The 14,528-nt window shown below is 43.6% G+C and overlaps 2 protein-coding genes across 4 annotated transcripts in view; one reads left to right on the top strand and one right to left on the bottom strand.

Annotated features, from left to right (window-relative positions):
* The window catches only part of SPTBN5 (spectrin beta, non-erythrocytic 5), a 155,318-nt gene extending 144,364 nt beyond the window's left edge, over positions 1-10,954 (top strand). For all 3 annotated transcript variants that reach the window (XM_075614318.1, XM_075614317.1, XM_075614320.1), the window contains 8 exons: positions 6-617; positions 1,296-1,364; positions 2,103-2,192; positions 4,338-4,429; positions 5,886-5,971; positions 6,692-6,752; positions 7,214-7,284; positions 7,409-10,954. In XM_075614318.1, coding sequence (XP_075470433.1) covers positions 6-617; positions 1,296-1,364; positions 2,103-2,192; positions 4,338-4,429; positions 5,886-5,971; positions 6,692-6,752; positions 7,214-7,284; positions 7,409-7,536 — 1,209 coding nt within the window. In that variant the 3' untranslated portion in view covers positions 7,537-10,954. The remainder of the gene's footprint in view (positions 1-5; positions 618-1,295; positions 1,365-2,102; positions 2,193-4,337; positions 4,430-5,885; positions 5,972-6,691; positions 6,753-7,213; positions 7,285-7,408) is intronic.
* LOC142502800 (cytosolic phospholipase A2 delta-like) overlaps positions 8,437-14,528 on the bottom strand; it is a 53,115-nt gene continuing 47,023 nt past the window's right edge. Inside the window, exons 17-20 of the mRNA XM_075614321.1 lie at positions 13,674-13,871; positions 12,173-12,339; positions 10,828-11,014; positions 8,437-10,110 (exon numbers count right to left, since the gene is read on the bottom strand). Of these exons, the coding sequence (XP_075470436.1) occupies positions 9,890-10,110; positions 10,828-11,014; positions 12,173-12,339; positions 13,674-13,871 (773 nt within the window). The 3' untranslated portion in view covers positions 8,437-9,889. The remainder of the gene's footprint in view (positions 10,111-10,827; positions 11,015-12,172; positions 12,340-13,673; positions 13,872-14,528) is intronic.

Here is a 14,528-nt window from a genome sequence, read left to right as displayed (position 1 = left end):
TTTAGAGGGAACAGAAGCTGCTGCGACAAATTGACATAGAAGAAAAGGGACCAAAGAAGCCTGAAAACGCAATAAGGGTGCCTTCTCTGAAGAGGAAACCCTCAGACAGAAGAGGCCTCCCTCCAAAACTGCAAGATCGAGGGAATATGAAGAGCGTTGGACTTTCCAACCTCCCACTGAGAACTCCACTGGAGACCATAAACTCCCCACTCCAAACGTCTGCAGATATCACGGGCGATTTGAGTTTGTGGGACAGCTCAGGTTTACAAGCCAACAGCACTGACTGTTCCAAAGTAGATGGAACATATAATCCAGAACAGACATCCACCACCCCGAAGCTGGTGGGCCTCCAGATTACTTCGTTGGAGACCAATACTCCCTTGACCTCTCCACTACCTACAATAGTAACATACCGGCAGTCTCCAACTATTACAATACAACCTTATCAGAATCACAGCTTGCCAGTCTCGGGAAAGACTGAGAGTGATACATCCTTAATCACCGTACAGAAGCTAAATCCACAACCCTTGATTAAACTTGACGTAGATTCATTACATGTGTCTCCAGCGATGCCAGTAACACCTGCACTGCCTGAGAGGGCGAACAGCAATGTTTTGGTAAGTATTAATGTGTTGGCTGCAGTGGTGCCATGTACAAGCCTTTTTACATGGATTTTAATTTGTTAACCGTACCGTTGAATAGGATTGGCATCAACATTTTAAGGACCAAGAATCTTAAAACAAATGCCCCTCTAAGCAGGATTTACTTTCAGGAAAAGTTTTTGTCTAAAGCAACAGAGTATAACACTTCCAACGATCTAATGCTTCTTTTACTTAAGAGATTAAAAATAACATTATTGCCACTTCTCCAATAATTACAAACCTCTGCAAATAAACTGAAAATGTGCACCTGGGAAGACTGTCCTACTTATTATTACCGAGCTTAGAAGCATAATGTACTGTATAGAATCGTAAGAGGCAGTTTTGTTTGTTGAGACTACTACTTAAAGTGATGTAGATTTCCAACCATAAATGCGATTGAAGCCCAGTACGTCTAACGCCTTTAGTGCATTGCAGGCCTATCAACAATGAAAAGGTGAACTTAGGTGAGTTATGAGGTTCCAGTTGTGCTGAGCAGGCTTATCCAAAGAGACTGCATCTTACGTATGAAAATCCATGAAGGCTTTAGACAGGATAGAACCTGGTTTATCACGCTCTGGCTCAGCAGGCTCCTTGCAGTGTTAGATGATCAGGGCGGTTTCATGCAGATCGTCTGAATTATGTTTTGTTTTCCAGAATCCCTCATATGACAGGATAGTAAATGGATTCCTGGAGACGCGACACCAGGTTCGGCCAGGAGGAAAGGTTCGTATAAAACCTCTTTAGCGTAGTGACCCAATGACAGGACCGTAAGTTCTTCCATCACAGAGTGACTGACACAGAATCAGTCATTTCCACTGAAGGTGACACAGGTAAAATGAGACATCAGTGCCTCCCTCTGTGACACAGGTCTCTTCTCAATGTCAGTATGACACAATGTGTCTGTTTGCACCACCTCAGGGTGACATAGTACTGCAGAGACTGAGGGTACCTGTAACACGGAGAGTACTCCTCCCACATCTGAAAAGTTTGTAGATAGAAGGGAATAGTGTCTCATTTAATCTTTCCCTCAGACTACAATGTGGCAGTGACACATTAATAAGAAAGGACATTACTCCCTATTCCTACAGGTGGCACGGTGATACAGTCCTATGGTTCATCATATATATTTCTTGCTTTACTAGGTCACTCAGACAAGATGCATTTTATGGTTATATGATAAATCAAATCTTTACCTTGTAAAACCTGGATGCAACGTTGAGGTTACTGCAGACTTCTATATGACATTATGTTACTGAACATGTTCTGCGCCCAAGATTCAGACACTATAATATTGTATGTTACGGTTCTAATAGTAGATCAGCTTCAGTACAACTCCTTTTTTGGCCATATGTTGCAAGACCCTTTTCCATTGAATGTTTAAAAAGTTCAGTGACCCTCTCCTCACTATAACTGTGCTTTACATGTGTGCGCGTGAAGATAATAACCATTGTTGTACTGCAGGCAAGTTCAACCAGTTTCTGGAACTCCTACTTTGTCACACTGCGCGGAGAGACGTTGAGCTTCTACAATGCCAAGAAGGATGAAGCCAAGGTACATCATGTGCATTCATTACAGCCAGGCGGTCAAACATGCCGGCCGCATGCGGTCCAAACGTCCTTGCAATGCGGCCCGGAGCTTGAGTGGAGAGAGCTTGTTTGGCCGGGAGGGTGTGTGGGAGGGAGCTTGTTTGGCTGGGAGGGTGTGTGGGAGGGAGCTTGTTTGGCCGGGAGGGTGTGTGGGAGGGAGCTTGTTTGGCCGGGAAGGTGTGTGGGAGGGAGCTTGCTTGGCTGTTCCTTCGAGAGGGAAGTATGTTGTGTGGGGCAGAGAGAGAGAGAGACGGGAAGAGAGAGAGAGAGACGGGAAGAGAGAGAGAGAAACAGAGGGGATGGGGGGAGAGAGAAACAGGGGGTGGGGAGAGATGAGATGGGATGGGTAAAGGGAGAGATGGGATGGGGTGGGGATGGAATGGGGGTGGGGATGGAATGGGGGTGGGGATAGGATGAGGGGAGAGAGATACCAGTGACATTAACATATTTTTAATAAGGAAAGCTCTAGAAATAAAAGTGTACATGTAGATTAGTTACTATTTATTTCATTTTTTCCTTCCGCCGCTCTGATTGTGCGGCCCGAATCTTGCAGTCGGATTTAAGAATTGGCCCCCAAGCTGTTCTGAGTTTGACGGGCCTGCATTACAGTGTGGGGTTGTAACATTAGGCTGCATCCAGGGTTGCAGCAGCCGTACGGAGGCGCGCTGAGGCTGAGGGAAAGCGGGTGCTTTCCCTGGCCCTGGTTAGCTCGCCGTCCGTGGGCGTGTCGGGGGGCGTGTCAGTGACGTCACGGAGCTGGTTCGCCCTCATTGGGCGAACCACTCACGTGACCGGCCCTGCGCTCCCTTGAGCGCTTGAATCTAAAATTCTCGTAAGACCCACGCTTCCGCACGCTTCTGGAAGCGTGCGCGAGCCCCTACTAAAGCCGCTCTTATTGCGGCTGCAGGGGCTCACTGGTAAGCACCAGCGCACCTCAGCACAGGTCAGCGCCTAAGCGCTGACCATGCCCGAGGCCTAAGAGTTGCTGTCCCACTTAACAACATATTTTAATGTTGCAAATATACTGCAAATTCACAGCGATCTATATATTTTATCACTTGTTTCATAAATATCAGCTGCCAGTTTTTCTTTTGCTGGACACTCGTTTGTAATAAGTTAATGGGGACAGCATCAGCTTCCTTTCCTGTGATAATTAGGTCGCACACGTATGAGATTTCATTGTTTGAAGTCAGTGTGTGCGCCTCCGGTTATAGCATACAGAATAGTTTCACCTTTGACCCAACCTTCTGTCACATGGGTGGCATTGCCTGAGAAAGGGTCTACGTCCCCGAAACGTTATATTTTTGTCTGCTTGAGCATGAAGTTAACTTCAGCATATTTTTGCAACTACACCTGTGTGCCTCCATCTTTTTTGTTTCTGTACCATATGTTTGCCTCTACTTGGAATATAAGGAGGGCTTTTTGATGGGCTGGGTCAGGCGCCTGAAAGTCAGTCCTCAAGGGCCACCAACAGGCCGTCTTTTTGGCTATCCCTGCTTCATCACAGGTGGCTCAGTCTTCAACTGAGCCACTTATTGAGCCACCTGTGCTGAAGCAGGGATATTGGTAAAAGATGGCCTGTTTGTGGACTTTGAGACTGAGTTTGAGTGACTTCTTCAGAGATTCGAAGATTAAAAATGGGCGACGTTTCAGACAAGGTGGTCCTTTGTCCACCTCCTTGAGCTATCACAGAGCGAGTGCTGCCGACTCTGTTTCTATGCATATATTTATATAACGTTTTTGCTCTTTTTCATTTTAAACTGAGGCTGTTTTCACAAGTTTGAAGCTTGGCTGCATTAACATTAAACATCTGCCAGCCTTCGACACATCTGGAAAGTCTTCTTCATAGAAGCAGCTTAAACTGATGGTAACTGGAGTCAGACAGCCACACAGGAGACAGTACGGTTATTTCTTTTAGACACCAAGCTAACCACGGACATATTTTTTTAGGTACATTGGATTAATCTGTTTGTTATTGTTAGTCTAAAAACCAGTGAAGAGAAACCACAGCAGAAAAAGCCAACTGGTGTGTCTGTGTGTGTCTGTGTGTCTGTGTGTCTGTGTCTGTGTGTGTGTTTGTGTGTCTCTGAGTCTCTGATGTATTTTTCAGAATGAAACTGCAATTCCCTCCGTCAATGTCAAGAACGCCATATGTGAGAAGACAAAGGATTCTTCTGACAAAGCAAACGCCTTTGATCTAAGGTACTGTATGGGACATGCTCATCTGACCGTTTGCCAGAACTATCGTTAAAGGAAAAATTGAATGCAGGAGGAGTCTTCAGGTTAATAATCTCACTATCAAGGAATTGTACACAGCGTGCTTTTGTGGGTGTTGAATTTTCAGCCTGTAGGCACTTTCCTGGGAGATGTGCATTAGAACCCTGGGGTTTTGCACTCTGTAAATTGCTGCTCACACTCAGTGGTGATATATAGATAGCAATTCTATACAGAAGGTTGCCAGAGGGGGAAAAATGCTAGCGGGCGATATTTTACTTACAAGACACCCCTTTATTAAAAATATTATTTTCGTTTCCAATTTTAAAAAAAGTCATTAAAGGTTATTGTATAATTACCCATCTATTATATATATCATTTATATTTATGTGCGCAAATATGCTTTTCAACTATTATATTATGATTTCTATGCTGGGTCCTGTCTCCACAGAAATCATAATATAATATAATATTCACAATACAGGTCTGAAGGGCTCTGGTTGAAAAGCTTTTCCTTAGCAGTACTCAATTTATGAGTGTTCTGTTGCAAGAATTATGATAATCAATGGTCCAAAATCTGTAAAGGTAATATCATACGTCACTAGACATTCTTGCTGATATCTTGCCGCTTTTATTCCTATGCTTGAGAAAATACAAGTATGACAAACTAACATAATATTCTAGGTAGCTTCCTGCACCTCTACCTGCTGAAAGCAATGTGTCTTGCGGGGATATCTGAATGTAAAAAGTGTGAACACCTTTGACAGGTTTTGTAAGCTAAGCCCGGTCTTTAACCAACAGCTGCGTTACCTCTGAGTGGTGATGGAAGACGGTAGAATACATTAGTGCAGGAGTGAGGCTAACTCCAGTCTTCAAAGCCACCAACAGGTCAGGTTTTAAGGATATCCCTGCTTCAGCACAGGTGGCTCAATTAGTGGCTGAGTCATTGACAGTTTGACAGCCATTGACTGAGCCACCTGTGCTGAAGTTGGGATAGCCTTTAAACCTGACCTGTTGGTGGCCCTTGAGGACTGGAGTTGACCAGTCCTGCATTAGAGGAAGTGAGTAAGCTTAATGTAAGTTCTGTATAGTTATACTCATTCTTATAGTTATTCTCATTCTTATAGTACACATCCATGTTTTAGGTTGCAGGGGTTGATAGGATAGGGTTTCAGTTATGACTACATCATTCGTACTTGCGCTGAAAGGGTCACATATCACACGTCACTTAGCCTAAAACATGCCTAGAATGTACGGCCTAGTAAGTTCCCTGACCTGCACATACGGTCCGATATAAGAAGGTCGGGCTATAGAGGAGTTTTCCCGGAGCACAGGAGACGCCCTCACAATGAGGAGGTGCTGGGCATTTTTTGGAGGCACGTAGGGAAGAACATTGCAGACAAACAATGAAACAAATACATACGACTCTCTGCTTCCCTCGCAGATTATCAGATGGGTCTGTGTATCTGTTCTCCGCTCCTTCAAACAGAAAGATGGAGGTATGGATCCAAGCAATGCAGAACAATACAGGTATGTGTTCAGATGTATGAACAATGTCACCCCTTCTATGTTTTAGAAGGTTGTCACGTATCAAACTTTACCAACAGCGGCCGTACTACAAACGGCAAAGGGGCCTGCAACAATGCATTGCTGGCCCAGCTGGGAGCAAAAGGGTTAATATTGTAGTAAAACACCAAGCAAAGTTTGCAGCTGCATATTGGACTATTACTATAACAGCAAACCCTTATAGTATATCACAAGTCAAATACGCCCTTTAGACGCTTTTTGGAATTATTTGTGCAAGTTGTACTGTCATTAAAAGGGCTTAGTGAAAAATCTCTGCACCCCACTACAGCCTCACTAAACCTTCCAGTGACATCACTAAGCGTTCCAGTGACATCACTAAAGCAAGATGTAGGCCACTAACGAGCTAAGGAAAAAGTAAAGCGATTCCATGAAACACCATTCATTCACATAGAACCTGTAATGTGATGTGATTTGTTACCATGTAAATATAAAGCGGTTACTGTTGCAGCCTTCCTCGCTGGCTTGAGCTTTCCGGAACAATTCTCTTTCTCTATTCTAATCAAATGTAGACAGTTGCGATAACATTAAGTAGGTGCCCAGTATGCCGACATTACAGAAAGCAACTAGCCTTCTCCGTGTGCTGGAGAATGGAGAGCATCGATGTGTCATGGGCCCATCGCAAAACACACACTACCGGTTTGATGGGTTTTTTTCTCTCTACAGAAGACTATGGTTTCCAGAAGAGGGAAGTTTCTTCTTATACTTCATTAGAAGAGATCCCAAGGTGAGTAGTTTATTCTTAGAGCGCAGATCATCAATGTTTGCATGAACATGCCACCCGTAACACGTAACCCTCCTCCCATAAAGTGACACTGAAAATCTGAAAAGTGGGTGTACATCATGTGAAGAAAATGGCTCAATTCCATTCCAAAAGTGTGTGTTTTAGTTCAGTAAAAGATGTAACCGGCAGAAAAACGTATAGTCAGTTTGGAAGCAGCTTATATGTGATACGTATGAAATATATGAACAGCGGGTGGGCTCCAAAAATACCAGTGCAGGGCCTCCGCTACGCTCACCATACTTTCTGCTCCCAGTGGACGAGATCAGGTGGAACTGTGCAGAGAGGTTAGAAGGTCACTTGTGGACCTGAATCACTAGTTGTCCAATACTTGGGAGGCTTTTACTTGTTACTATGTTTTCCCAACACACATTTTTTTTCCTTTTGTTTGTTCAATGTCTGTGCAGGAGAACATTATCCTTCCAACCAGAAACCACTACTACAGAGGCAAATGGCGTGACGGCTTCTGCTGGCACAGGTAAGCGGGACCTCCCGGGGAAGCCAGGAACATGGGGGCTCTTACACAGATATAGTCCTGCCTCGCCGTATCACTGCGGTGTGAATAACCTATGAAATAGCAACGGCTTTCATTTGTTTTCCAGTCATCGCGAGCTCAGAGAGCAGCTACCTGGGAGCTTCCCACAGCCCAAACCTGCCGGAGGCCGAGCACGGGAAAGAGAAACGGAGAAAGGATAAAAATGTTTTTAAAAAGTTTTTCCACAAGAAATAAGATGTATTACCCAAAGCGATAAGAGGAAACCCTTGTTTTGGGTTTACCCATCCGGGATCTTTGCAATTGTTACAGGCATTTTCAGCTCTATGATTAGTTTTTGCGATGGCGCCTGTGGGTTTAACGCTTTCCCGTGGCTACGTGGATTGGTCCATGTGGTAAGCAAAATACAAACTGCAATTCCTCATTCCACTGACTTCAAATGAAAAATACGCAAAATGTAGTACAAATTTGGGATAGCACTTGTGTTTCCTGCTGAAGTGCGGAGGTTAGGGGAACAAAACCTTCTTAATAATGCTGCGTCTAACATCATGCTTTTCCGCAATGTAAATGGAGGTATGTCTACAATAATAAGTACGCTTATAAACACTGACATTACGTTACACAGGTGCTCCTCGCTATCCGTCTGTCCGTTATCTGCTGAGCGCATTATCCAATGTCGGAGCGGATTATCCGACGCTCACCGCAGCGGATTAACATTGGATCTGCAATCCGACAACGGATTCCGGCAGATAACTGAGGACCGCCTGTATATGTAATTCAGCACCATTTGTTCAAATGATGCTAGCGATATCCTTTATTGGCATAAATACCACACACGTGACACTTTTGCTCTAAAATAGTATATTTATCGCATTCCCTGTAGCAAAGTGCTGAAATGGCCTTTGGCAGTGAAAAAGTGAGTCATTTCAGTATTGATTTGGCGTATTTTGTTCCGTAACCTCCTTGTTTAGTGTAAGTGTCTGACTTGCAGTTTGTAAAACCCCTTTTTAACTCGTAATTACCGTAGTTTGTGGGTACACTTTCTGTGATGTTCCACAGGAGCACACGCCTCAGAGAACTAGTCAATAATCACTCAGGAGTCAAATGGTAGACAAAGTGTCCGACACAATATCGTGATTGTTGAAAATCGGAATATTTACACATCGTATTTATTTTTGTCATAATGAAATTTTGTAACATTACAGAAATCATTTTAGTAACATTTAATTTAAAAATGCAGAAAAGGGAAAATGTGCGGAACGTTTGTTAGTCATTAACCCATCGCCTGCTGGTGGAGACTTCATTGCAAGGTCTTCCAGCATTTTATTTTGTTCAGTATTGCTGGTATTATGAAGGACACAGCAATTAATTGTAATGAATCAACTTGGAAAACTATGCATTCCAATAACCGATTCTGCTGAATAGCATGTACAGGTATGCGTAGAAATACAGAAAGCCATCAAATAATATTTTTGCTTAATAAAACAGATTTTTAATAACTTGACATCCTACAGACTTATTTTTGCTTCACTGACGGATGGGGGATATACAACGGAATAGCTAAATAAATAAAGTTCTTTAATAAATTAATAGGCCAATGTGAGGTAAGTGGCTGAGTTAATGGTACTTCTTTTGTGTTTTAAACCCCCCCCCCCCCCCATAAAAGCAGTAATCTAGCTACTGAAGAAGGCTTCGGGTTAATGGGCGCAGATATTTGAGGATGGGGTACCAGCTTCCAATGCCCCTTGTACAGTTGGGACTGGGATTGTCCTGCTGCTTTATCATCATGTAACAGAATCACTCCCTGTGCTTCACGTCCGCACTGACCCTCGGTTAAGATGTAATGTTCCCACAAGGAAGAGAGACATTGTGTGGCTTTGGAAATGGTGAAAGTAATAGTGTTTTGTTAGCGCAGTTGTGCACGAACAGTGCGGCACAGTGTACAACAAGGCAGTGTATGTACACCTGAGCCACTAAGACATAAAGGTGTTTTTTACTATGCACTGCTAAGTATATACAGTATGGGACAAAGTGACTTGCATGAGGTCACACTGCTCTCCAAACACCAAGGTAGGCTGATTCCTAATCCTTTGCCTCTTAAACACCTATGGGGCAGTCAGAGAGAAAGGAAATCTGGATATCTTTGGAATAAATGGCATTGCGGGGGATGTGATTATGTGCAAAACAGAGGGACAGCGGGTACAAGGGTGGGAATGGAAGGAAACTAAAAAATATTGCTATTTACATTCTCACACTAACAAGGGGCGCACAGTTACACTTGTAATAAACAATTTGGCCTCCATGATTTGGAATAAAGAATACAGCTGTGCATGTAGATGGCTGTAGCTGGATAGCCCCTTTTCCCAATAGTTCATCCATTGATTAAAAATACCTCTGTAGGAAAAGTGCAATTTTCTAACAGTCTGCAAAACAAGTCCGATAATGGGAACATTAAGCACCTGTAAGTTTCACCTTCAGACGATGAGAAGGAGCTGCTTTCTTGTGCATGTGTCACTTCCACAGAGCGAAGCTACACCTTTGCCACGTGCACTTGCTTTGGTACCTTCTTACTGTCCATGGTAATGGGAGCCTAGTCAGTGGTACCGGTCCAGCTCTTCTGTTTCTGTGCGATGGCATCACGCAGGGTCTGTAGGATGAGCTCTTCACTGTTCTGGACATTGTACTCAGCCAGGTTCAGCAGTTGGTTGAAGCTCTGTTCATTGTAGGTCAAATTAAGCAAGTTGTAAGGTGTAAACATTCCTGACAGAGGAACCACCCCATCCTCCATCTCCTCTGGGCTGCGCTTAACCCCTGTAAGAACAAAAATCACATTGCAATTTAATGAATGGATGGGCCCACGCAGACCAAGGTATTTATTCTGTGTATGAATATATTATTTATTTATAAAATATTTTTACCAGGAACTAATACATTGAGAGTTACCTCTCGTTTTCAAGTATGTCCTGGGCACATTTGACTACATTTTAAGCAGGTTTTTATAACAGCGCTAAGCAGCTTTCTATAGCAAATTAAATAAATCACTGTTCTGGATACCAGCAGTGCTGCTTCATGGTAGCAGACATATGCTACTGTACTTCAATCAATTCTAGCATCCCTGGGGGTGTATCAGTACATGCTAGGAAGTACAGACACAATGGATGTAGGCAGCAGAGCACCTAACTGGGGTGCCCTTAAACCGAAACACTTTCACCTTGAACCTACAGTAAATAGAAAAAGGAATTTTAAGTGGTTGCAAACATCCAACTTCTCCCTGCATCACTACCAAAAAGAGGCTCCGGGGCTAGACTTATATTAGTGGCTTTTTAAAATGCCCATTGCTAGACATACATTGGAGAACAGCAATGTGCATTAATCAACAGCACTAAAACAAGATAAGTGCATGTTTGAAACAATATCTGGGTTCAACTAGTGGTGTTATGTCTTTTTGGACATACGACACAGTACTGGTAATGTGCCCCATACGCCCTTTAATGTTAAAGGACTAACTGCAAAGACTCAGTAACTTACCTGGTGCCTTGAACTCTCTAAACGTGTCATTTACAAGTGGGAAGTGAAGTATAACTGGCACGTCTGGCTTCCCGGAGTTGGTAAATACATGGCATTCCTTGGGGTTTTCCAGGTCTTTTTTGCTCAGCTCTATTTTGGGAAAAGATATATCTTGCTGGGTGCAGTAGCTATGGGTCTGTTCCACGGACTAGGTAAAAGGAAATGAACGTAAGAAAACCCAAATAGTTGAACAAACAATCACATAGAAATGTATACTGGAATTGCAATTAGGTGAAAGCACTTACTCATGTAACAACGTATCTGCTATTTTTAATAGGACATACAGTATAGGTTTTCATATTTAGCTCAACAAATACCAATGAATATCCTATTTATGTAGCTTTTTTAGGGGTTGATAAAAAAAAGGAACACACACACACACACACACACACACACACACACACACACACACACACACACACACACACACACACACACACACACACACACACACACACACACACACACACACCTGCAGGTAGCGGTCTCTTGAACTGGTAACAATACTGTTACACAGCTGCTTTTGAGAGTGGGCAGTTGCTTCAGGACTCCGACATATGAAGGGAATCGGTTTATTGCAATGATAAGTTGTTTGTTTCTAACACATTTGCAATTAATCTTTTCTTTGCTCACTGAAGAAATTATCGCCATTACTGCACGAGGGGTTTAAAGCGGCAAATCGTGAAATCTTACGTTTTGTTTTTTGTTTTTAAATAAATCAGTTTTGTAGTACATATTAGTGCCTGTTTTTTTGTATTATTCACCTCGCAATGCCATTTTTAATGAATTTTAATACACTGAGCATTCTGGGATCTCTATAGCAAGTTTTAGCCCACCTCCCCAGCAGTGCAAGAGCTTTGTAACACTTTCCTGTTTGTGATAATTTGTTGCCAATGTTCCCAGCAGTTTGAGCTGCAAACTGTAACAATAGATAATGGTGACCTAGTAATATAAGGATACATTGTAGCTGCTGAGTTACACCGACTGAAGGATTGATTGAAATTGAAAGGCAGCCATTTCATTAAGCACACCATCAGGATTTTGGCAGATTTATAACAGGAGCACCAAACGATTGCCAGCGCAGATAAGGATGTAGAATTATACATTGTCACATACGTTCCATATAGAAAGGGAAAATACAAAAAAAAAAAGGGGGGGGGGTGGATGTATTTTTGCTGTTTTAATAAGATGGGAACGAGATCCTTGCCGTGTGCACCTCAAATTCTAACCTGCACTTGGTACCTTTGCCCACTACTTGTTAGAGTCTCCAGTAAGGCAGACTGACTGTCGCATACTTTCTCTTTACCTGAAACTGTCCAGTGAGCCCGTAATCAAATGACAGGATGATGTCCACCTTGCGTTCCTTGCGCAGCAGGGGCGGGAAGCTGGCGTTAATGTAATACGCGCTGTCCACCAGGCACAGCTCTTCCGTGGACGGGGTCAGCTGGTTAGGGCAATTGTCCAGCTGTGTGTCTGAAAGGAAGATTCATCACCATCATTTTCTAAAGCAATAGTGGGCAACCTAAAGCCCCCAGGGTCAAGCTGTGGCCCAAATAAACCTGTCCAATGGTCAACGACATGCATCAGCCGGTACGTTAGAAAACGCATTCTCCCGTTAATGTCAGCGCAGGTATTTTAGCTTGAAGTTTTTGGGGGGTGTTGGAAGTGCAAATACATCCTCTCATGGGAAGGATTATGTTTTTATTAAAGAACATATTTGCCAAGTGGTTCTAAACCAGAAGACACCCTACTGCCCATTTTAGTAAAGTAACCTTACGGTGTCTGATGGCTTAGCCCCACTTAGTAAATATGGCCTGAATGTGTATGTCTAACGCTGAAATGAAATCAGATTTACATTAAAAAAACGAAATGCTAAAACATATTTAAGTGTCCTGTGTTTTATTTCCATAAACAGTATAGATTTTTATAGTGACTGAACATGAGTCACACTACAGGGGTTATGCTTCAGGCAGATTTTAGTGACATCACTGTATGTGGTGTCACTGTGTGTGGTGTCACTTTATGTAGTGTCACTGTATGTGGTGACACTAAACTACTATCCTGTCTCACAAAATGAGTCAAAAGTATTTTCATTTAACTGAATCTATTAGACATAAGTTTCTTTGGAGACAAGTTTGAATCCAGCTCAGGCCTGGAAGTATTCAGATTGTAATATAGTTGAGAGAAGTACAGCAGGGCCCCGCTTCTCGGCAATCTGCTTTTCGGCGATCCGCTGATATGGCGGCACCATGTTGAATTTAAAATCGCGCATGCGCAGAACGGGCGGGTGCACCCGGCGCGCATGCGCAGACCGCCGGTTGCATGTGCAGACCGCAGGTCGCACATGCGCAGAACGGCGAAAATGCCGGTTTGCGCATGCGCAGCACTGAAAATCGCCGGATCCGCTTTCCAGCGATTTTCACTATACGGCGGGCCTCTGGAACGAAACCCGCCGTATACCCAGGGCCCTGCTGTAATTCAAAGTAAGGAACACATTGATGCAGCACATCTTGTTATCTATCATATGTGCACCAAGTATGTCCTCCTCTTGCTCCATCTAATGACTCCCCATAAGCAGATGGCAATAAAATTGTTTGTACAGTGACAGCGATTGCTTTTATGCGTCTCAGTGCAGAAGGGGCCTAAATACTTGCCACAAATCTGGGGCTAAGTACTTCCCTGTCAGCGGGGCCCGAATCCCATTGTTTTGCCATGCGTCTGCGTATGTATCTTGAAACATGTCTCTATATGAGTGAGCCGTGGACACTTGCTCTCTGCAGACCCTAATTACTTGGCCAGTGATTTACCTTCCCACGCGACGAACCCCTTGTGTTGGCAGTAGTCTTTATGAATCTGGAATCCTTTCAAGAAGTTGTGATGTTCCCCGTCAATGGGGCGGTTGGTTAACATCTCCCGCACTGTGTTGCCGAAAAGCCCTGCTGGTTTGACCAGGCGACTGGTCAGATTGGGGGAGGTTCTTTTCTTCCTCAGAGCTTCCTCTCCATCTGTGACAAGGACCAAAGCCAAGTAAAGTTACATTTAGCAATGCTTAAAGTAGTGGCTTCACTTGGTATGGAAGGTGCATTTTTATACACATGTTCGCCAACAGAAGCAACATAATAATCAGAATATATTTGCATGTTTTGCTGCTTAAAGCAGGAATCCCGCTTTCCTTTTCTAAACAGTTTTAAGCATTTGAAGCAGGGGGTTTCCGGGGACCCCCTGCTTTCCGAGTTACCTCCGCATGGGGTGACGGTAGCAGCTCTGGCTGGCTCTGTGGGGCTATCGAAATGGCGGATTCAAAGCTCCTGCGTCATGTGGGCCAATAGGAAGCCATGTTGTCATCACTTGCGGCTTCCTATTGGCCCGTGTGACCGGGATCTTTGAACCTGTGGAGCAGCTACCGACGCCCCATACGGAGAAATGTATCTCAGGAAGCCGGGGGTCCCCAGAGCTGGAATTAACACGGTTCAGCTCCGGAGACCCCCTGCTTCAACCCTATTTATAAAAAACAACAACAAAAATGTTCTGCTGCATTAAAGTACAGGAGAATAGAGTGATCTCAAACCAGCTTCTTCCACTTCATAGATCATTGGAAACATCACCACTACGCCCAGTTTAATCAACTCGCTCCCAGCCAGTCTAAAAAAAAAAATGAGTCT

Source organism: Ascaphus truei, chromosome 9 (assembly GCF_040206685.1).
Source record: "Ascaphus truei isolate aAscTru1 chromosome 9, aAscTru1.hap1, whole genome shotgun sequence".
NCBI classification, from domain to species: Eukaryota; Metazoa; Chordata; class Amphibia; order Anura; family Ascaphidae; genus Ascaphus; species Ascaphus truei.
This window is presented reverse-complemented; position numbering and strand designations above follow the sequence as displayed.